Below are 25,446 nucleotides of genomic sequence, written 5' to 3' on the forward strand. Positions count from 1 at the left end.
AAAAAACAGTATTTCGAAACACTCCATTCTCCTCTATCTCAGAAACCAATGACTTACTAAAAAACTAACCCCAGAGACTCACATCACCCAAAATATGGCTGCCATTGAACGGTTTTCGTAACAACATATTCAATAAGATACATAATGCAGAGTATATAAACACACTTCACTTTCCATAGCTCAGGGCAGTCAGCTTAATACAGGAAGTTCCAGATACTTTTTCAGTTTGAAAACACTGCAAAGCACAAAAGGCAGCTGACTGACTGACCATTAGGGCTCCACAAAGGATACAGTACGTATCTTTAGAGAACATACTTTATTTAATAGAAGTTTTTTGCTCCAATATACAAAATAAAGGACTGTAGTCCCAATTAACATTTACATAGTTACACAGCAAATAATTTCCACCATTTACAACAACTGACAACCTTCCCACACTCCTCACTGTATTACAGTCAAGAAAAATTCCTATAATGTTTTACATACCAATCAGTTATATTTCATATTTCTCCATCTCTTTTAACTTTTTTTTAACTTGCAGTTTCTGATATCAGTTAAATTAAGAACTTACAATTATTTCAGCTGCACTAAAAGAAAAATGAAATACATAATTTGGAATACTATCTCAAAATCCTATATAAAATAAAAGTCATTATCTTATAAAAATACATAGCAGGATTAAAACCAGTGAAACAACAAAGATGTTTTAAATTTTGTTAGAGTATAAAATATTTAACAACTAGCCTCAGTTTCTAACTACATTAAAACAAACAAAAAAAAGAAGGAAAAAGAAGATAAACCATTTTAAATTAGCAAAAAGTAATATGACAGTTCTTTTGCAATACTGTACCTTAAGTATGCAAAGGAATTCATCCTTCTAACGTGCACTGTTATCCAACTGATTTACCCCCTTAACCCTTTTTCTACTGAAAGCCGAAAAAAGGTTTTAACGTTATTTGAATCCTTCAAGAAAATTCAATCATATTTTTCTGCATCTCCCACGATATTTAGGCTTTACTTGACAATGCTGGTAGATTAATCATGGTACATTATCTTCTATAAAAGAATTCTAGCCAAACCAAGGCATTAGAAACTCTGCATCTTACAAAAGCAATTTGTTACAGTATGACAGTTGCTAAATAGCCCAATTTATTTAGTGACCCTGTTAAAGATTTGTTCAACTGAGTGAATAGGTGAAGTCATTTCCTGAGCTAAAAGATACAGGTAAGTAAATAGTCAGTTATAGCAGCAGACAGGAGACATTCTTTTTAAAAGTTGTAACAGTATCAATAAAATAATGTTAGAAAATTACAGTAATGTAAAAATCACTAGCTGAAGAGGGAGTGACAAGGACATCCAAGACCTGATTGCCATAATCTGGAATGCACATCCTATGACCTTCCAGAAGTTACATTCAGCTACTGTCAGACAATGTACTCCTAAGTGAAGAATGTCAAATCACAACAGTTCACATTTCTTACAGATCAGGTGTTTTGTCAAGATTTAATTGTTAATGCTGTTTCACAAACCTAAAGCAAGGTAAACTGCCTAGTTTCAGAAATTTTCACTCTACAAGTCTTAAGTACAATTACTTTTAAAGGAATGTGGTATCTTCAGGCTCATGAAATTCCAAGCCTATTTCTTCTTATTACTCAAACGTAATTTAATGTTTAACAGAAGCTGATCCATTTTTTGGAGAGGAAATAATATTCTTAAAATTGTTTACTTTGATCCAAATCACTCTAATTTACTTAGCATATGAACCATTTACAAATTATCAAAGAACTATAAAGACCAGTATACCACCACTGCACCACCATTTTCTTACAATATGCATTCTTAAAAGTCTTCTATGTCATAACTTGATCACTTTTTTTCATTCATTGATGAAAAGAGGATATTCTAATTTTATTAAATAAAGTACCTCAGTTAGATACCAGTTCCTCCAGAAGGAAATCTCTCTCCTGTGTTATTAATTTTTTTCAGATATTGTAGCCATTGTCTTTACAATTTATATTGGCTCTTCTTAAACATAGTTAAACATAATTAGTTTTAATTCAAATTAATATATAAATTTCCAATACTCATTAGAAAAAAGGACAATACACAAGATCCTAAGTTACAATAATTTATAAATAAAAATAAACTATTACAAACTAAATCCTTCCCCATACGGAGATTAAAAGCCATAATCTTGACTGATTGTTCCCGATCATACATTATAAATAATGTAAGCTTCTTCAGAGAAGCAAAACATACTTGCCTCCCTGACACCAGTTTACACCTTCAGTTAAACTACTACCATCAAGAAGGCAATTGTGTTGGGCCCAGATATATCTTCTTGCTTACATGTTAACCCTCTGATCCTAACCTTTTCAAACTTAAGCACAGGAAACTAACTTCATAAAGAATCCTTTACCTTTTATACATAAACTGTGCATAAAATACAGATTTCTTGTGCTCCTACTGCACCAATCTGGCAGTGCAGTTAGAACCTGATTCAAACTCCAGTGAAGTCCGTGAAGGTTCTCCGTGGCTTCAATGGGCTTTGAACTAGGATCACAGAGACAGTATTATCCAAATGAAAGCTCCTGCAAGAGTGGCTGGTATCTCTCTTTTTGCTTATGGGATGCAGTGGAGATGTGTAGTCAGCATGATACCTGAGCAAATAAAATGAAAATGATACGAAAGTTTTAAGAACCCCAAACTCTTTGCTTAGTTGTGTGCAAACTGTGCTATTGCCCCTAGAGATCTCTGCTTTCTGTCTCTTCAGTGCTTGCTCCATTCCAGGATAGAGAGGATGTGAGACACAAAATCTCTTTTCACTACAGTTCCCCCTCAGTCCCGAGACTGATAGAAGAGGATGTAACCAGACTCAGAGTTCTTTGAGATGTCTGATGTCAACCCGTAGAATTCTTCAATAGCTTGTGCATCAATTTTCTGTATGTAAAAAAAAAAAAACAACCAAAAATTTTAAAGTAGGGATATCTTGCATAATATACACATAAAATTAAGTTCCACCCTAAAATAATAAAATTCAAATAATTCTTAAACTTTTTATGTTTTGGCTTCCCCTCTGCCACCAACTGCACAGAGAGCAACAGCTATATATATTTTATATATAAATTTTTAAGTATTAAGTGACCTTACTGTAAGTGCAATCTTTACGTGCATTGCTTGCACAAATTTCACACAGAGAAATTTTAGAGACAACAATACCCCAGTGAGACTTTTTATCAATATGAAGAATGCAAATACAAACTACCATTTCTAACTCTAAGCAGCATAATCCAAACAAGTGCAGAGGAGAATAAAAAGGCGGCAGAGAATGAAGGCTAACTTTTTCTATGCTTTTTGCACAGACTGTTTGCTTGTGATACTGTTAGCTTAGAAAGCCTCCTATAACCAAGATTTAGAGTGAAAAATGGAAAACTTCTGTTGAGAAGGTGAAGAGTGTTGTCTGGTTCTGTTATTTTCAGCTATAAAAGAAACTGAAAGTAAGCTCTCTCTTGCCACATTTTAAATAAAAGGCAATTGGGGTACAAACTATAAAAAGGTGAAGAGATAAGTTTTCTTTCACTTAGCTAGATTTTACTTAATCTCATTCTCATCACTTGAAATAAAACCTCTCTCAAGAAGGAGTGAACTATTTCAACTTGATGAACTATGGGCCTAAAAGTTAATGAGATGGTTTAGACTTATGAACAGAAGGATTCTTTCCTTTCTCTTCAGATCAGTTAGGAGAAAAAAATATACATTACTGCCAGGTGTCACTGATTTGGAACTAGAGAGATTGTCCCTGATGTTTCTGTGCAGGGCTAAGGGTTGGACTTGATAATCTCGTGGGTCCCTTCCAACTCAGCAGTGACTGTGAATGATGTGATATGTTACAGCCCTCTCTCTTTTCACTGGAGGAAATTGAACTTTTGACCTTATCAAGACATTTCAATTTACTGTCTATCTTGCTAGGATGCAGAGGTAATCCTTTTACTTTCCCAACAGCTTTGTGTATTTCAGTGTTTGTCTTTTCCCGTGTGAAAAACTGTCCATAATGTGGCATGAGAGAACTCTTCCGTACCTTTGACTCATGCTGACAATTAACAATGTAAGTTCAATATCTGTTTCTTTTTTTTTTAATTATGTGGTTCTTGTGTATTGTAAGGAAAATGGAAATGATTAATTTTATAGATTTAATTAATACAAATAAAGTCATGAAAAGCACTTGGACAGCACAGTCATACTTCTGTTCATGCACAAGCACAGAAAAGGGAAAAAAAAAAAAAGGAAGATGACAGAACAATACTCTCAGTAAAGAATAAAAGATAACTGATGAAACAGAAAGTCAAAATGGGTGAAGGGAATTCTGCTATTCCAAATTAGCTTTTTTTCTTTTTTTTCCTATTAAGAATAATTCCTGAAAGCATGGCTAATATTAGCAAGTATACCACCAAAAGCAAAAGGCTCCTGCTTCAGGGGTTAACTTTTAAATTTTAGGGTAAAATCTCAAAAATCTGCCTATTTTATATTTGTTGTACCTTTATTCTAAACAATCTGGGATACTTGATAAAACAGACTAACAGACTAATCTATTCCGTTAAATCATAAGCTCCTAGAAAGTATGAACAAAGCACTTGCCACAACAAATTGTCCTCAGAAAAAACTGCAGTAAAACTAATTTATCTGTATCTTCATTTGACATGCCTTCTGGCCACAGAATAGCTTATTGAACAAAGGTGGAAGATCGTGGTCATAAACAAAGGTGCTTCTTTTAAGTATAAAACCCTAAATGCAATTCAAAGAATTGTACAGTCAAATTGTAAGGCACAGCTCTGCACTCACAGTTATTGCTCATTTAGATTGGGTTGAAACCTCTTCTCATTAGCATTCCCAGTCATTTTACTTTAAGTAAGCATATACACGAGGGGGTTACACGCAATGTGGTTGGGCTTACCTCAACAATATCATCATCAAAAAGCAACCAAAAATCATGACTCTTCACTATTGCAATATAATGTCCTCTGTTAGGGCCACTGTAAAAATCAGAAAAGAACACAGACAATAACACATATGTATGTAGAAATGTATTTCATTTAATTGTTTTTTTTTTCTTGTAGAAAAGCAATACTTAACAGTATTTAAAATGGCTACCACTACAATTTCTGTTTGGATTTTCTCCCCCCCTCCTTTTTTTTTTTACTGTCCACTTACATTATCTTCATAAGGTCTTACTTACCTTTATATTTAATACTGTGCTAAAAAAAGGATTATAATTTCAAATGAAGAATAAGCAGCACAGGCATTGAAAATACAAATGAAATTTTAAAAAAGAGACAGAGAAGTGAAATCAAAAAAACATTCAAGTATTTCATAGAGAACAGATCCCAAACTATTTCTGATCTTCAGAAAGAAAAAGCCATAGAACTGCTCCTCATCTACATGAATCTCTTTATCTGGTCCACTGTAAGCAAAAACTGAATTAAAGTGGCAGTTTAGAAGTCTCAAGAAGCATAGCAATGAGAAGGGCTCCCAATTAAAACTATTATAATGCTCAGCTCTTCCGTTATGGCAGACAAGGAATTTCTCCACAGCTGTAATAGAAAAAAAATCCACCAAAACTTTAGTGTTTTATTTCTCATCAGGTTTCAAGTAAGGAAATAATACACTTTCTGAAACAGCTGAACCTTACAACTGATAGTGGAGAACTAGTTAAAGCAGTTCTGGAACTGCCCCAACTGGTTAACAGTGCTCATACAATTTTTATGTCCAGATCAGGGAGGGAAGGTTGCCACCTCTGAGGGACATGCCTGTGTACCAAATCACTAACACAACAAAACCATGGTTCATCTCCTGCCATGGCTCTGAGAATGGAGAAGTTCCCAAGACTGCAGCTCGAGTGAGGGAGACAGATAATGGTTAGAACAGTCAGAAAGAATTTTCCTTAAAATCCAGAACAAGAGTGTCCCAGGAAACTAGGGCACAAAGGCTTGTTTTCCAAAACTGTCCACAATTAGCCAATTTGAGGTCTAATTATCTTTGCTCACTGTGAGAAAACTGATGAACTGGAGCAAATCACCCAAAGATGTAGTGAAATCAGCATTCCTAGTCATGAAACTGAGCCCAGTGCAACCTAACCTAATTTCTGTTAGCCCTGCTTTGAGCTTTAAGTGGTTGACCTCACCATATAAATTATTCTGTGATTCTACATGTCCAATCGTAATTTTCAACTTTGGGGCTTTCATCTACTCAAATAAGCAGCTTGTAGAGCAGCCTGATTTTAAGCCTTGAAGCCACAAGAACATTTGTTGAATATAACAAAATCAAACACAAACCTAGCAGTCATATTTTGAAAGCAATGAAACAAATTAATCAACAAAACTCATAATATATGGATATATTTCAGAAAATGTTGCTTTAGCTTTAAGAAAAATACCCACTCTAAAGGAAATGCTTGATAAACTAACAATGCTTTCCTTCCTAAGGAACTTCTTCTTTTAGAAACTGTTTTTTTAAACATAATTAAGTTCATACAAAGATCTGTGATGTGAAACACAGTTATTACTTTTCACAATGAACTGTCACAGCAACAAAGACATATGTTCTGTAAGGACTGGTAGCTTTTTTTCCTAAGAAACTTTTCTTTTACGAGTTCTTTAAATGCTATTGCTTTATAGGATACTGGGTGCTTGGTGGTGTTTCTTTAAACATAGTTAGGCTTATACAAAAATCCCTTGCTTAAAACAGAGTTATTACCTTCCACAATGAACTACCACAGCAACAAGGTCATACATTCTGTCAGGATTGGTGGCATCTCCTGAGGTGTTAAATAAACGAAGCTCTAAAGGAAAAACTACTCTATAAGAGAGTTTTGTATATCGATGGAGCTGATCCATGTATTTAAATCTCTTCAAATGGAGAGCTAGAATCATAGGCAGCTTTTTTACTTTCATCCTGAAAAAAAAGAACCAAACAAAAAAAACCAACTGTATTTTTAATATTCATCCAAAACATTCAGTCAGTATCAACAAATAGGAAACCTATTGTACTGAAGTCTTTTAATAAATGAGAGAACTGAAAATATATTTAAAACAATGAACTACAATATATAAGAACAGCCGTGATGAACTCACATAATAATTTAGATCACATAGCACAGAATTCAATTTTTAAATGCATCTACCCATAGCTTTCCTGAGTTCCCAAAAGCAAAACCTAGATCCTACTTGCTATACAGTGGAGGTATTGCAACAGAGTTGTTTCAGCTGTTCCAGCTGAATTTCTCAGTAAACCAGCCAAGTCAAACAAGCTTTTTAAAATAAGCTTTGTTACACCACTTTGTCACATAAGTATTACCCCAAATCTTCCTATCAAGTCATTCATTTTAAATTGCCAAGGGATACAAATAGCCCAGTGTTATACAACTACCTCCTACTACCCAAACAAGATAAGGCTGTGCTCTAGCACAATAATTTTGTACAAATGTTGCAGCAATGTTTTACAGCAGTCAAAGCCAGAAAGTGATAATCTAGTTTTACTGAGGGCTCACTGGCCCCTTTCCCTAGTTTGAGGTATTGAGATCTCACATCAGTGCCTACAAATGCTCCTCAGCCAACCATAGCTGGCCTGGCAGCAAACACAGACTTCAACCTTTTGGGCAATAAATTTGCCCATACTAACAGAATCTCCAAGTTGAGTGCTCTGCTTCTTGGCACAGCCAACTGCCTTAGATCAGCACAGTGATGAATTTTTCCAAGTGCTTTTCGCCCCGACACATAGCTCAAAAGTCTCAACAATACAGTCCCAGTTTGAGACATGTCTACTAAGACCACATTTTCAGAGTGTCAGGAAGTATGTCTGTACAAGACAATTCTTTTTCAAAAGACAGTGGACTGTGAACAAATCCTTGAAAACTCACCTTTCTTCCCTTTTTCTCATTAAACTTAGACTGACAACAACCTGTAGGAAACCCTGCTAGACTCAAATTTTCTCCATGCCCACAAGAGAACTACGAAATAAAAATGACTGGAGAGGGGCAGAAAGATGACAGAAGCAACTATTTTTAGGGAGAGTTACTTTTTATTATATTATGACTATAATTTCTGCTCTAGTCCTTTTTTTCAAAATTAAATCCTCTCCTTATAATGCAACTGTTTTTGATAATAGGAGTTCTTTCAATGGTGAAGAAATTTGGTACACCATCTTTGCTAGTTGAGTAGACACCAACACAGATAAACTGTGTTATAGAGATACAAGAAAAATATGACTGTAGTGAAACTGAACTTAAGCTTCACATGAAAACCAAAATATAAACAATCAAAGCTGTGTTTTGCCAAGGAAGTGCCTACAGTACAGGTTTATGTCAACCCAACTTATACTGGTCAGGGATCACACTATCCACCACACAGAAAAGAGCTAAAGCAACAGAAAACAACTGGCCAGACCTGGATTCCCAACCTAATAGACACCAATTTGTAAGCTTAGGCAGCATGTTAAGGCAGACTTGGGAGATGAGATATGCAAAAGCTGTGTGTTGAATCTATGGTAAACCAAATAACCAGCATCAGTGGTATAACCAGCTGAGCATGTCAGTGTTCCCACTCCTTCAATCAAATACTTTCTCAGATAATAAATACCACATGGTGCACAAAATGAGAGATTTTTCAAATGTGTGAACAAGACTAGAAGAATTATTAGGCAAACAAGAATTGTTTTTAAACATAATGAATTTCAGGCTTCCATGGAGCTTCTGATGATTTTCAGGAGCACTGTCAAGCAGAAGTTTAGCACAACTAACTAAACACTTTTAAGAAATCAGAAACTCAGCTAACAAAAACAGTTACAAAAAGCGCTATCAAAATGATTCAGCAACTGGAAAAAAATATTTTATTTTCAAGACAAAATCAGGTTTAAAAAGTCACATACAATCCATGACTTTTCATCATTGCCAGTAGTCTTTGTTTAGTCACTGGCAGTTGAACTTGGCTTTTTAATTCATTTTTGGTCTTAAGACCATTCTTTCTCTCATTTGTAAAATAAATAATGATCAAAGGAGTGCCCAAATACTTTACATGGATTCTCATTACTCATGGAAATAGACACATTGAATTCTAGCAAGACGAATGCAACCAAGTTATTCTTAAGTGGAAGAAGAGTGAGGAAAATTAAGGGAAAAAGGATGTTCTCTCCCTGAGACATACACATACAAAAGGAAATACAAGAGTATTTTCATGAAATGCATGGGTTATTTTTTCCCTTCCCTAAGTGTGATGTACCTTTTATGCGCTTCTTGCTTACTGCGACATTCTTCACAGTAGTACTTGTATTCACTGCACAGAGTTTCTGTATTGCTGAAACCCCTGAAAAAAAAAAGATATAAATACTAGTTTCTTATATGAGTTATTCAAATAAATGTACCATATAAACATAATTTTATACACTTAAATTTATGTAAGATAGAACTGTGAGCTTCTAGTTTTATGTCCTGCTTTCTAGGTAACGGGTAAATACAAATTACAAAAATTCAGATTTTTGTCTACCTTAAACAGTGAGTGATTGAAGTATTCTGCTCCACATCAACTGAAAGGTCTAAGAAGTCTTCATCTTTGCTGCTTACCTGAATGAAAAGAAGAACCAGCAGAACACAGTTAAAACAAGTTATACTGATTTACCTGTTTTTCAGTGTACCATTTTCTATTGATGGAATTAATCTTCTACCTTATAACATCCTTTTAAAATTTTTGCAAGTGGCTTTTCTATTTCAGAGATTTGCTAGATCTCTGCTTCTGATTTCGTTCAGGAAGAGGGAAGTGTATATGTGTCTGTGGGTGTATATCATACTGTGATTTCAGCTCAACAATATTAATACCAAGTTTCTTCTACACCTCACTCTTTTCGAAAGAACAGAATCCCTGGGATTCTTCTATTTAGAGCACTTCCCTCCAATTGAAAGTTATGTATTTGCATATCATAGTGTACCTAATAAAGAGCACAAATATTTTGAAGCCTGCTTCTGGCTAGATTCATACTCTGAAATGAACAGCAGACAGTAAATTTGGTGAATGAGAGCTTGGGGCTTGGTCTGATAGAGGCAGAATAATGCATAGTCAGTTCTCTAAAAAATGCAAGAATAACAATTAAGCAAACCCGAAAATTCTAGAAGAAGAAAATAAATTCCACCACAAATCCTGACAAACGATGAACAAAATCCACAGCTGCTCTGAAAACCAACTATGTTATTAAAGTTTCAGGAAGTAGTGATCTGCAACCTTAACTTTTGTCTGCTAGCGTGTCCTCTCTGTGTCTAGAGATACTCAATGTCACTGATGAAATGTCTTCTGCCTAGGTACAAAAATAAATGCTTTTAGAAAAGATGCCTGGCTGCAATTTCTTGACTGAAAGCAGGAAAAGTGAAACAGCTACAGGAGAACTAATGTAAGTTGATCTTTAAAACATACAGGGCTTATGTTCCCTTTTCAATTCAGAATAAAAAAAAATTGGGAAGTTGTTCTCTGATTAGCAAGAGATGAGACACACAGCTCCTAAGGTGACATACATGGAAAAAAAAAAGGATAAAAGTAGATGGTCAAGATAACCATTTTTGAGAATTGATACCATAGGGCAAATCCAAAAACTTAAGAAATTAGGTTGAAAGCTTCTGTTAATATCTGTGAGAGGACTGGCCAAGGATTCCTCCCACTGTTCTGTACCTTGTCTTTCCAAGAGTAAGTGTGCATGTAAAAAAATGCCAGTATGCCAGTACACATCATATCTACTGCATCAATCAGTGCTATGTTTATACTTCTGGATAGATCACAAAACATATATGGAAAACTTCCAATATATTTAGAGTGGAAAAAAAAAAGCCACCTCCATCTTCAGTGTGCTGCATGTTTCCTGTCTTCAGGGATGTACTATGGTTTAGTTGTGTGGACAATTCTTCAAAATATGCCATGGCAAACTACTTTTGGAATTATCAAACCTGAATTTGTAACACTAAGAACTCTGGTGGGAATCATCTTAGCCTAGGGATTAAGAACGGCTCAGAAAAAAAAAAATCAGTTATAGAAAATACTCTTGCTGCTGCAGTCTTCAGCTAGGACAGATGGAATTAAGGAGTCATGTGATCAGTGTTATTCAGACATGCAATTAGATAATTCTTCCTCTCTTGGTCTAATCAAAGAAAATTCCATGAAACAATACAGATTTCACAGGCAGTTTTATCCCATGCAGAAGCTGTAGGGGCAGAGAGAATATGGACAAGAAGAAAGAGATGTGTTGGACCTGGTTAAAAAGAGATTGGCACTGAAAACAGAAGTTTGCAAAAGGAGTATTTCCATTCTTTGTGATAACGGTGCCTTAAAAAACCTCTCTTAGGTTAGCCAGTCCACTGTGCACTTGGGTCATGAAGAACCATTAAAGGCTTTATTCTAAGAATAGCCAAGTGGACTTTTTTTCCATTTATGTTGATAAATTATGATTTGTTTTTCTTAATTTTTAAGTTTCTTTGAACATTACTATTTGAATAGATTTTTTTAACATTAAATCAAAAAGTTTTAATTTTAAAAAAAGAAGAGAAAAAAACATAAAAAGGCCACTCTCCACTCTTACCGGCCCCCCATTCACTCCTTCTGTGAAGGTGCTCTTTCAAATCCACATCACTAAGACTCAATCAACATCTAGACTACAATCACCAATGCTCAGTAATCTATAGAATTAAAAAAGATGGTCATGATCAGAAAACCTCATCACTTGCAGAATCAAGGCCTGATGTGTTCAAAAAGCCATCTGAGTACTCCTAACAGGAGCATTTGAGTAATGGTGAAGAATTCAGATGTTCCGGTGTTCTGGCTAAAGGGGGTGGTAGCTGTTCTCACATCAAGGACATGATCTGCACTCACAGAGCTCAGCTGTACTCTGATGGTCAAAGCTGCACAGAACAGCAAGCTCAGAAGGCTGACACTCAGAATCTGCTATTTCTTACAGTTTGGAATTTTACTAGCAATGTGAATCAGCTCACTTGCAATAGAGCTTTTGCAGCTGTAGACTCCCATGTGTGCTAAGACACAAAGTAGTTTTAAAAGAAGCTGAAACAAAGGACATTATTTATCTTAGCTTTAAAAAAAAAGAGAGCAAAAGAAAACAGGGGCATAGTTAAGGTTTCTATAGTAAGAAAGAGCACTGAGATTTTCCTTATTGCCTCCTCTCAGTCCCAAATGGAATTGAGCCAAAGATTTTTATGCATTGAAGAGTTGTTTGGACACAAGAGCAAGACCATCACCTGGAGAAAAACATTACTGATACATATGGTGCTTTTGACCCAAGACAATTTCCTGGTTTTGTCAGTAGAAGTACTGGCCACATTTAGCTGTTTCAAATTTAATCTTAATGAAGTCGATTACATTATTTTCTGGCTTACTGTTATTACTCCTTAATAACTGTGAGAAAAATCTGTAAAACCAATTAACTTCTAAATAATTTTTTGCAATTAGCCACAAAATTTCCATTCACTTCAACATACTGCCTCTATCAAGGAAGGGTGAAAGCATTATAACAAGAAATCACATTAAAAGCATGTAAAGACAACTTACAATCTCTTTTGTAACATATTCATTTAATAGCATGCCTTGTTCCACAAGACAAAACTTTGTTAAAGCATTGCATATATGTTCCTTATATTCCACTGTCCATACTTAAATAGAAGATAAATCTTTAGCCAGTTATTTTTTATCTTTAAGATGGGCTAATGAACAATGCTTCCTGGAAAGATGCTCTTTTCTATAATCAGGACAATTAAAATTAGAATAAAATTTTGCCATGCTCATTTAAGGAACATTGAGTAGGTTTGGCCAGTTGGAATATAATCACTGTCACTTTGAGCAAAGATATATTATGCTTTACATATTTAAGTATCCACTAAATTCCAAATTTAAATTTAAAATATGATAAGGTTATTGTCTTATCATTAATAAGCACTAATTCATCCACTTTTGCTATGTAATCTTCTACAAGAGCTATATCCAAGTACTCCTGACATTTTAAGTTATATTTCTAAACACAGAAAGAATCTAAGTGCCAACAGCTCTTAATAAACATTAAGAAACCCCATATATTCACTGTATTTGACAATAAGACACCAGTAACAATAATATTACTTATTTAGTGCGTCCAAAAGTGCTCATGTTCAGGTAGCTGTGTTTTAACTAGACACAAGCTGATATACTAAATAGACAGAAGCTGATAAAATAGCTTCCAGATTATTAGGGTTTGGAAAGGCCCTAATAATCTAAGACCCAATGTATATTAAAACACTGAATTTTAAGTTCAACTGCCCAAGGAGGCACAGTGGCAAACCTATATGGTGCATCTTGTTCAGCAATACCTAACAGAAAAACAGAACTAAGCAATGTTAGTAAAATTCTCAAAATTGTGACAGGTCTGATAACAAATAAAATATACTGGTAAAGATCATTTTAAAATTGCATTAAAGACTGTGCCTGGATCAAAATTCTGACAGCAGTAATTCATTATGCCACAGTGAAGAAAGGTAGTGATGTCAGTCATGTGAAAAGACTAAACTAAACTCACATTTCAAGAAGAAGAAAAAAACCAGTTCAAGAACTAAAAGAGAAGCAATTGACAGTTGCCAAGAAATACGCATTAAGGAGGGAAAATCTACCATAAAGAAAATATGGTAGCTGGAAATCAGTACCTAAATTACTCAAAGTCTGCAGTTACATTACATATAATATTATGAAGCTATTTTCTTTGAAATAAAAGAGGGGGTATTTCTAGAAGACAGAAAAGATTACATGTGAAATATACAGATTCGATGAATTCCTCCTTTCCAATGTCATGCCAAAATATGTGCATTACTAATTTAGTTAAAGAAAATAGGTATGAAGAGTCATACAGAAACCACAGTTGTTTAGCTTTTTACAATCTCTAAGGCACAGACCATGACAGAATTACTGTAATTTTCAAATTGTGCTGCTTCTACTTTTTCCCAATGGTAAAATTCAATTATAAGTTTTTATGAAATATGTTCTTTCTCTTATTGTAGAACTTCTCAAAGAAAATTTTAGTATAGCATACTCAAAGAATTTATTTCTCAGGGTGTAGTATTAGAAGAATTCCTGTGGACAGACATTTAGGAAAGAATTACTTTTCTTGTACATTAAATTGTGTTTTTTGAGAATCCCAATCTACTGTCTCAGTGCCAAAAGCCAACCATAGTACCTTGATTTCAATGGCTTTAAATTTAAAAATTAGAAATCGATGGAAACTGATTCAGAATACTTATTTATGGAATATATCACTAAGTATGATGTTAAGACATTAAATTTGAGATGAATTTCACACCTTCAAATAGCAGGCTTTATTTCTCTAAATAGTGCATCAATTTAGAATATTCTTATCTGAATTTTGAAGTTATGATCACACTGACAAAAATCCAATTGGGCATTTCCCTAATATTGCCCAAATGTCTTTTCCTACAATTCATGCTGAAATGTGCTCGCTGACAAAGAAAAAAATTAAAATATTTATACAAATGTAAGATTACTAAGGAAAAAAACTAATTTACTCTGTTAGTCTGTTGGGATAAATGAATCATGAAACATGAAGTAGTGAAATGTGGTAGAATTAATTTTATAAAGTATATACAGACTTACAGTTTCACATGTAAGACATCTGGTTTCATTAGTTAATGTTCCCTGAAAGATTTCATGAACCCAGGTTGGGTCTGGTGGGCTGTTATTTTCATTGTCGATGTTGCCATTGGGCAGGCGACCATTTTGTTTCTCTTGTTTTCTTTCCTCTTGCAGGATATCCGCAATTGTATTTAACAGATAGTTTAAGAACTCATGTGCATCCTGCTGCATGTAGTTATCAAAAAGCTCTACAAGATAAAACAGAAGATTTTTTTAATTAATCAGTCAGTGCTATGCTACAAAAAAGGATTTGATCAAATTTCAAAACCATTCCCTTATTTCATATCTTGAATCATTCATGACAATACAACACCAACTCAAAATGCATACTTGACAAACTATGTCAAAAATATAGGGGGTGCAAAGAGGGAACAGAATTAACTCAGCTGATGAGAATTAACAGAAGACTGAATCATTCTGCAAAAAAACTAGGGCACAATTCAACTACCTAAACACAGGTGTACATGTAGTGCCACCTGAAATGTCACAGTTCATCCTATCCAGCTTCCAGATGCCACTGGATCTCCTACAGGCACTATGCTATCTCTGCCAAGCTTAGGTCAATGTCTTGGATATCACCAGGCATCTCAAATAGCATCAGATGTTGATATTTCCCAGAAATTACCTGAGAACTTACAATAAGAAGTGTTTCATTATCTGTATGATGCTTCATTGTCTATATAAGAGGGACAAGGCCCTCTACAAACAGATAGGAGTGGCCACATGTTCACAAGTCCTGGTTCTCATGGGGAACTTCAGCCACCCCAACATCTGTTGGAGGAACAACACAGCAGGGCACAGGCAATCCAGTAGGTTCCTGGAATGCATTGATGACAAATTCCTTCTCCAAGAGATAGAGGTGCCAATGAGGAACGGTGCTATGCTGGACCTTGTTCCCAGCAACAAAGGGCTGGTGGGAAATGTGAAGCTCAAGCACAGTCTTGGCTGCATGACCATGAAATGGTGAAGTTCAAGGTCCTCAGGGCAGCAAGGAGGGCACACAACAAGTTCTGGGCTTCAGGAGAGCAGACTTTGGCCTTTTCAGGGATTTGGGGGTAACCGTGGGATAACCTCCTGGAGTGAAGAGGGGCCAAAAAGCTGGTTAATATTCAAGGATCACCTCCTCCATGCTCCAGAATGATGCACCCCAACAAAGATGAATTCCAGCAAAAACGCCAGGAGGCCTGCATGGATGAACAAGGAGCTCCTGGACAAAGTACAACACCAAAAAACCAAAATCTACAGGTGGTCAGAGCAAGGACAGGTAGTCTGGGAGGAATACAGAGAAATTGTCTGAGCAGCCCGGGATCATCTTAGGAAAGCTAAAGCGTGATAGAATTAAACCTGGTCAGGGACATCAAGGGCAACAAGAAAAGCTGGAAGACCGGGAAAATGTAGGCCCTCTCTGGAAGGAAACGGGAGAGCTGGTTGGTTACTGAGGATATGGAAAAGAAGGCTGAAGTACTCAATGACTTTTTTTGCCTTCTATGATGGAGTGACTGCAACAGTCAACAAGGTAAGACCGACTGTTGTCATCTACACAGACTTCTGCAAGGTCTTTGACATGGTCCCAAGCAACATCCTTATCTCCAAACTGGAGATGTGGATTTGAAGGGTGGACTATTTGGTGGATAAGGAATTGGCTGGCTGGATGCAGCCAGAGGTATGGTCAATGGCTCTATGTCCAAACTGAGGCCAGTGATGAGTGGTGTCCCTCAAGGCTCTGTCTTGGGACCGGTGCTCTTCAGTATCTTCACCAGTGACACAGGCAGTGGGATCAAGTGCACCCTCAGCAAGTTTGCAGAGGACACGAAGCTGAGCAGTACAGCTGACACAACAGCAGGAAGGGATGCCATCCAGAGGGACCTGGGCAAGACTGAGAAGTGGGTCCATGAGAACCTCATGAAGTTCACCAAGTCCAAGTGCAAGGTGCTGCAGCTTGGTCAAGGCAATCCCAGACTGGAGTACAGACTGGGAGAAGGACTTGAAGGTTCTTGTGGATGAAAAGCTGGGCATGAGCCAACACTGTGTGCGTGCAGCCCAGAAGGCAAACCACATCCTGAGCAGCATCAAAAGCAGCATGGCCAGAATGTTGAGGGCAGTGATTCTCCCCCTCTACTCTGCACTCACGAGACCTCACCTGGAGTGCTGTGTCCAGTTTTGGGGTCCTCAGCACAAGGAAGATATGTACCTGTTAGAACAGGTCTAGAGGAGGACCACAAAGATGATCAGAGGGCTGGAGCACCTCTCCTGGGAAAACAGGCTGAGAGAGTTGGTTCTTCACAATGGAGAGAAAAAAAAGCTCCAGGGAGACCTCATTGTGGCTCTTAAGCAAGGTAGTATTTGCAGAAGTGATGTTATATTGGCCTAAATTTCCAGCCACAGCAAGAGGAAATAGGTTTAAAATTAGGACTTACAGCAGTAAGTAGATCTGTCATTTCAAGATCTGAAATACTGCTTCTGGAGACTGGTATATGTGGCAACTTTAGTACTGGTGAACTTGTTGGATAGATAATAATGGATTCACTACACTTTCCACTTCATGTCCTCAGTTTGTCAACATTTCTAAGCACAATATTTTTCAAATTAATTCAGTGGAAAGGGATAGTTTCACTGCGACATACTTGCAATGCATAGCAATGACACAGATTAAAGCATAAATCTGATCTTTCTTACAAATCTACTCTCTTGATCATGTTCAAACTGAAAACATAGTTAATTGCAGTCCCCTGGGATACCAACCTGAGAAATCCTATGGTGGTAGAAGTTCTCACATGAGGAATGAGACTAAGAAAACCATAAAGGTATTGTATCAGCTTGAGTAATAATTACTTATTTTCTCTCTGACCAGGAATTGTTACAAGGAAATTTACCTGCCAATTTAAAAAGCATTCTATATCACTGGCTAATATCATACAAGTCTGTTAATGTGCAATTACTTCAACTTGCTTGCAGTCTAAGAATGTACTAAGAGACAAGCCTTCAGGACTGGAAAAATGAATGAAAAAGATACTCAGTGAAGGTTAAGTTTTGAAATGCATACAGGCACTCCATGGAAGTTCTACTGTCATTCACTTGATGACATCAAGGAGTAAACTTTAAATAGAAAAAAAAATCCTGAATTATTTTTGGAGTAGGGAAAACTTGATGCTAATCTAGATCATTTGGAGAGGTTAAGTAGTACAATAGGTCAGCCAAGAGTATGAACCATGTTGCTTACTTAATGAACTTAGTTTCACTAAGTTCAATCTAGCCAACTGTAAGGTCTTTATTTAATTGAGTAAATCAAGGCAGAACAAGAGCTACAAGTCTCTTGAGGTAAAACACTTCAGAGGTTCTTCACAGTGTTATATCACAGGCCTCTCAGGGCTATGAGCCCAGTCAGTAACCAATTAGCCTTGCAGACAGGAAACAAGAAATGTTAAAAATCTCTAGAAATCTCTTGAAATTTAGGATATCAATTACATTTCAAAAAAATTTTGCAAAAATTACTCAGTGATTTTGAAATTCATTGATCCTTTAAAAAGCAGTTCATGCTATGTATTGCAAAAATTCTAAATTAATTTTAAAATGTGGGGGGGTTTAAGCCAGATTCTTGCAGGGAAGTCTTAACATCCTTGCCACACACTCGGTTTGGGAGACTGATTCCTGCATTCAAAAAAATTTTTTTTTAAACAAAGAGCAAGGGTTTTACAGTGAATTTTGATTATAAATCTAAAAATCACAGAGCAGCAAAACTAGCAAGCAATTTCATAAGCGGCCAGCGACAATACACTTTAGTTCTACATGAACAGAGAAAGACAAGGTTTCTCTCTCAAAATGGCTCCAGGGTTACACTTTTATTCTAGGGTCACCTCTTGTTTATACTGCAGCACCAAGAACACTTTCTCTGTGGAACAAATATGTAGGTATTTCACTATGTCAGCTTTAGAATTGAATCATAATTGCTATGATTATTACACAAGAAAAAGATAAAAGTTACCATTTTCTTTTCGCAATCTTGTTATAAATTTCTTGGGAGGTATTACTCCAACTTTTTTCTTCTGGGTGGCTATACTGTGGAAAAGATCAGCTAAGCATGTAAGGAGATTCTCTTTTTTTCTTGGTTGACTCTTGTATGCTAAGACTTTGTCTCGAAATGGTCGACAAAAATAAAGTGCCTGAAGAACTGAATTGCAGTAGCATGTATTCCCGAACTATAAAATAAGAGAGAGATCTGTTAGTTTGCATTGTATTACTGTAGAGAGATAAAATTAAATCCAAAGTATAATAGAGTGCATAAGCAGGGGCCAACTTTCTGCAAGTCATTTCTTCCTAATTAAGGTAGTAAAGCATAATACTGTTTCACAAAGGACTACCTAGTACACTGTATGTAAAAACAAGAAAAGCCTAGGCAAACTTGAACAATACTGTTTGTCTTACTCGTAAATTTAATTTATTGGTAATATTTTGCATCTACTTGGATCAAAATGTTCAACAAATACCCTCAGTTTCACAATTCCCAAAATATGCTCAGGTAAAAATATCTGTCTATGACACATCTGCCACAACAGTAAAGAACAGGCACAGCATGACCTTGTACTGTGAAGAAATTCAGCTGTAAATGGAGAGCTTCTCATACACTTCAGAAAACGGATTCTTCAATCTTAATAGCTGTCATCAAAGTAAGAAATAACTACTTTAACCTGTTCCTACATTTTCAGTTCTCATTTTAGGGTGACAGGATTGGTATTCGAGAGTTTTCTTAAACCAATGTGACATGGCTTGTTTAGGATTTAAACCTATGATAGCTGGTAGTTTCAAATCAAGGCTGCAAAGAAAAGAATGCCCAATTTGGATGTGTGCATTTTGAAGGAGGCAAGCTACTGAATTGAAAAGGAGCAAGAGGAGTCAGCAAGAAAAGCACCTGGAACCCCCTCTGTACCAGGACACTCCAGATGGGACACTCTAGGTGTTCCTCTTCCCCAGACTCCTTGGAGTTCTTAAGCATTTGAGTCCTGTGCTCACTGACATTGTCTCCAGCTCACCCCAACACTGTAACCTCCCCATCATGTCTGTGAAGGCATCGTGAGCTGTTGATGGATAAAGTCGTTCTCATTTTATGCTGCCCTTCTCTAGTGAAACCTATTATTTAACACTGAAAGTGTGGAAAAAAATCCTTATAAAGGCCCTCAGCAAGTAATCCAACCTTTCAGCTGCAGTCGTGCAACCTGCAAATTGAAGCACAAACCTACTACACACATTCTGTAAAATGTGAAAATAATGTTCATATTTACATTATATATAAAGATAGTAGCACACAGGAGTAGCAAATTCTGAGACTATATTGTGATGGGGAGACTTTTATAGCAAAAAGTGCATTTAGAGATATTTTAAGAGCAGATTCTTTCAATAGGGAAAAAGAACTAAAAGCTTTTATATCTTAGGAATAACGGGGAAGTAACTATTTTTTGCTCTCTCTCAACTAAGACAATGATAAACAAGAACACCATGTGATTTAATCACAAAACTTACAAGTTAATTGCTTTCCTTTATTTTAAATTAATGAAATATGAAGAACTACTTTCTAAATAACTAAGACACACTCAAAGAATAAGGAAGAAGTGTATTTTTAAAAATATATTAAGATGACATACGATATCCATATTAAAAAGTGAAGAAATTAACACTTATTATTTTTATTTATTAAAGCTAGGGGAATGCTTATATTAGCTTCCTTGTGGTCCAAATCTGCAATCAAGTCAATGAACTTAAGAGGAAAAACAGGGCTTTTTCCTTTAAAGGCAGCAGATGAAATCACACTATGTCAAAATATTTAATATTGTAAGCTATTTATAAGTTTATAATTAGAAATAGCCATCAAAAGAGAACTACATTAAAGTGTTCAGAAAGTTCTTAAAATTTAATCAAATTGGAAAAGTGCTAAAATTTCTACAGCAAGTGTCAAAAGATGAAAAGGAAGCAAATTAGAAATCTCATAAGATTCCAATTTTAAAAAGGACGAGTCTGATGATAAATTAATTAGAATGGTAACCATGCAGTGAGAGATGACCAAAATATAAAGAACTCAGAATATGAACAAAATTCAGATTAATTTAATATGAATGTATGTTAACCTACATGCTGTGAGTATGAAATAAAAGCAATCAGATTAAATTCAGAAAAGGTTTTCTTCAACCAAATTCAGAAAGATAGTAGGCAATAGAAGACTGAAAACAAACTCCTGAAGAAAATGTAATTAGTTCACATTTATCTCTAAAGCATCAGTCTTTATTGCATCAACCTTCCAAATCTTTTTAAAATAAATGCTTCCAATGATTAAAAAGTTATAATGACACCTGTACTGAACAACAAGGGGGAAAAGGTAGGGAGGTTTCTAGACTAAGCAAATAGGGAATTTAATAAATTAATTAATGCTGGTCTTACCACCACTATTACTTTAGTTCGCATCTTTGACTCCATTACAGAAAAACACCCAGCACCTTGATCCAGCCTCCCCACCACCCGCTAAACACCTATACTCTGTTTTCTGATTCTGGGTCTTCAATACTTGGCTCTGCTGCAAACCTGGCAAGGGACACTTTCCTTCTCCCCACTCCACAGCCAGCACTGCCTCAGTGGCACAACACTGGTGAGCGCAAGTGCTGAACTGTGTAACTTCGTGCCTCAAGTTTGCCTCACAATAGCAGCAGAAAACTGTAAGAAAGACCATCATCATAATTTTGTATCTTAAATTGTCAGCCTGTATGGGATACAGAAACTCCTCTATCTCATTTTGGGGGAGAGGAGAGAAGAGACCATGTACAGCAGGGTTATTTTAACCAGTGTTTTCAACTAGTTTATTGCTTGCCTTCTTGTTTCTGTGAAGACCATCTTACGCTGTGCATGTCTAAGGAAAGTAAAAAAAAAAAAAGACCTTTTCTCCTTTCATTAGTTTGTGTTGTTCTTCTGCTCTGAATTCTGAGAAATGAGATTATTTCCTTTAACAAAAATACTGCATTCTCCCTGTTTTCCACAGAACTTTTTTTTCCTTTTAAATTCTGAAATCAAGATTACAACACCCAAAACTTTGTGGAAATAATAGAAATGACACAATGGGGAAATTTGCAACAAACACACTGCACATCCACAAATGCTTACAGTCTTATAGTTTACTCTTCTGATGCACATACAACTGGGAAGAAACTTGGTTGTTGAACCCCACAAATCTACAAAAACAAACAAGAAGTTTACAAGAACTCAGATCTGGTTGGAACACTGTCTTTGTGCAGTTCTAGGGTTCCTCACAGCTCTGATGCACTGGCAGGTCTGGCAACTTCTAGCTGTTGCAATGGGCCACTCCAGTAAACAGGATTTCTCCAAAACACACAGATCCATTGCAAGAGACAGAATAACAAACCTTTCTGCTCTAGAAGTCTGGTAAACTGGTAAAGAGCTACCAGAGTAGCTCTTCAAGATTAAAAATCTTATTTCATGCTCACTGGATAAAATGCTTTAATTTGTGAAGCACATAGATTTGAATAGTTTACATTACTGCACTGTAGAGGAAAACAACAACGATAGGTAGACTTGATGTTCCTCACTGTCCCTTATGCATGGGACATAACACTATTAACACTTTCATCTTACCATATATCTTAAATAATTCCTGCTGATTTAGTAGATGGTATTGTCCTTTCAAGTCTAAACTGAATTTTCCTTTCCTATCAACCATCTGGTCTTCCATATGTTTCCCATAATTGCCCTTTCTTAAGTCTTCTTTTACCTCCTTAAGTTGTTCTTTCGGTACATCCTCAGAAAAATCCCTATATTCTGCCACAAGCTGGAAAAGAGAGAAGATAGTGCTCCTACTTCCTCTTCTTTTACGCTACCTCTGGACAAATTGGCAGCCCTCTATTTCAGAATTGTCATCTTTACCTAAAATCCTTTTCTGTCTTCCAGACATCTCAAATGTCTAGCTATCACACAGTTAGAAGAGAGCTACTGACTTTCACATTATGTCCCTTTTTTCCATTACTGTGGAAAACTTACGACAAACAAAATCGATAAACAAATTAGAAAAATTTAGCAGTAAATGTTAATGAGCCTCTAAGAGGTTCACTTCTTGCAGTTCCTACAAAACAATCAGAGAAATCAATGAAGGTAAAAGTTGTGATTTCTATCACTTCTCAATCTAACAGTACTCAATTTATTATGTAATTATCTAGTATTCATTCTCATTCTGTCATTCTTTCTAAATGGCCATTGGCCATAGTTTGTTATTTTTCCTTCTCCTGATAGATTTACATTCTGCAGGCTTATTACACATTATATTGTGTATATTGTGTATACATACCGTGCTAGTAAACACAACCCATAGAACAGATCTGAAAACCATTCAAGGAACAATATGACTGAATTTATTTAGCCAACTACTGCATCTGAAAAACAGCATCAGTGTACCATAAATGTAATGGGATCCCATTTTACTATTTGTTCCAATTCAAAGAATTTTGGTCCATAAACCTTTATTGTTTGAAGCTAAAATAAGCAACATTCCTGTAGTACACAGAAAGTTGAAAGCACTCTGAGATAGCTGCCTGTCTCTTACATGTATGGTTGAGGACAATGACTTAAAGGCAGATATCCTTTTGAATTTCCTACTCCCTCTTGGGTACAGAAAGCCAGAATTTGCTGATAGTCATTATATATTCAGAAGATTATCCTCTATTGAAACTTTTCTTAAGGGTACAAACTATGTAAAACTTCAAGATTTGGTATACACCACCATTTTTCTGTTTTAAGTCTTAAATCCTCTCAGGACTTGGACAAGAAATTAGGAAAACAGTTTATCTGTCAATAGAGTAACAGATTTGAGAAATCTGTTTGTGGAAAAATGGAAAGCCTAAGCTCTGCTGCAGAACTATCAAGTATTAACAGTTAAACTGATGTATTTCCTTTTTTGAGAGAAACCACATATCATTCTGAGGGCATTTCAATTGTCATGAGAAAGGAAAAGAAATCATTAATTTAAGTCATGGTGTCTGAGAGGCATCTAAGTCAGCTTATCAGGAAGTATTTACTAACTTCACAGTTAGGACTGCAGACTCTTGAACAATGTCAGTGCTACAAGCCTGGAGGCAGAGACATATGTTACAGTAGCAGGACAACATCTAAATAATTATTTTCATTAAGAAAAGCAGGACAATGGCTCTTGTTAAATCAATTTTGTTTAAATATGTACTTTCTGAAGCCCCAATAAATAATTTAATAATTAAATAATAAAACTAACTGTTGAATCAAAGAATTTGTTATGTTTTTTCTACCATTGCTTTTTTGGGCTCAGTATTTTCTTTTTAACCTTAATACAAATAGCAGATATAAACATTTCAGATTATCAATAGTCTTTCACAATTTTTTTTTCTCATAATGTATTTATTTCACTTAGATTGGCATATTATGAACTACAAGCTACGTATTTTAAATAGCTTTTTTTAAGACTTATACATTTTAACAGCCTACAATAGACTTGGTTTTAATATCCTACAATTCGTAAAATGGAATAAAATATTCAATACTGAGTTCATTTCAACAATTACTTCAGCAGCATATTTCAACAAATACACTGAATACTGAAAACGTATTTCAATAGTATGTATATTCAATGACTGTATCTTTCAGTGTTTCACTTATTCACTCAGTCGCAATCCTGCAATTTAACAAACCCACTCCTGGCATTTTGAAGCAATGAAGTTATGGTCTGAAACTTACATTAACCAAACCAAAATAGTGCTCATTGACTGGAAATTGTTCCGGACCAATCTCTTTCTCCAAAGCTGAGGCATTGGCGCCCTAGAAAAAAATCAAAAGCAGTAAAATATTAGTATTTTAACTATATACACAGTGAATTTAACCAGCTGAGGAAAAAAAACAAAACCAGAAGTTTTCTGGCAAGGATAAACGACCAAAACAAACTAAACAATCAAAAAAAAACCCAAAAACCAAACGTGCAAAACACCTGGCAACAACTAAAAAATACCTCAGAGATGTTTCCAAAAATGTTTTGTTCAAAAACATCTGAAAATAAGTTACGGGTATTTCCAAATATGATGTTTTCAAAAACATCTCAAAGTTATATAATTTCCAAGTATTTTCATGCAATCACACTGCTTTGATATTCCATATTTATTATTTGCAGAGTTGAGCTTCTTTAATAACAATTGCATTAATGCAGTATTGCAAAGCAGGTAATACAAGGCCAAATGGTGAAGTCCTCTTAGTAAGTGTAATTTTCATACTGTATAGCACATTTCAGAAAAAGTTAAGAGATGCAGATTGTTTATAAGAAACCAAAAGACTGGTCTGTTCCACTTATAGTGAAAATACGAAATGTTCAAAGTGATTTGCTAAACACCTTGAACGTTGTAAAATTAAAAGACAATGTAGTACAGCTAGTGATGGTATGCATTACAAATGCTGCAGCCTTTGCCCAACAGATCTGTCAGGTTTGATCTTCAAAACGAAGTCAGAGAAGGAAACTGTGGTTCCTACCAATGGCTGTTGACTGAACTTGTACAGTAAACACTGGGTTTCAAAGGTAAGGTTTAGGGTTTTTTATTTAGAGACAGAAAAACCTCTACTCTGGAAAATTCAGAGAACAAAAAACCTGGCTTTCTATGAGCTCTTACGGTGACTGCTTTTAGAGAAAAGCAAACGTATCCAACTCTAAATCCCTTTTGTTGCAAAAAACAAACCTGATATA

General features: G+C 35.6%; 1 protein-coding gene across 1 annotated transcript; it reads right to left on the bottom strand.

Moving 5' to 3' along the window:
• Positions 1–297: 297 nt before the first annotated feature.
• Positions 298–24,527, bottom strand: USP12 (ubiquitin specific peptidase 12). The gene is made up of 7 exons (XM_018071457.1): positions 24,456–24,527; positions 14,667–14,893; positions 9,534–9,610; positions 9,270–9,353; positions 6,751–6,948; positions 4,952–5,030; positions 298–2,940 (listed from the first exon to the last, which is right to left on the bottom strand). Exons 2-7 carry the CDS (start codon positions 14,874–14,876, stop codon positions 2,839–2,841), a joined length of 750 nt encoding a protein of 249 aa, XP_017926946.1. The 5' UTR covers positions 14,877–14,893; positions 24,456–24,527; the 3' UTR covers positions 298–2,838.
• Between the last annotated feature and the right edge of the window lie 919 nt (positions 24,528–25,446).

The sequence above is a fragment of the Manacus vitellinus genome, unplaced genomic scaffold (genome assembly GCF_001715985.3).
Source record: "Manacus vitellinus isolate BGI_N305 unplaced genomic scaffold, ASM171598v3 scaffold_2_pilon, whole genome shotgun sequence".
NCBI classification, from domain to species: domain Eukaryota; kingdom Metazoa; phylum Chordata; class Aves; order Passeriformes; family Pipridae; genus Manacus; species Manacus vitellinus.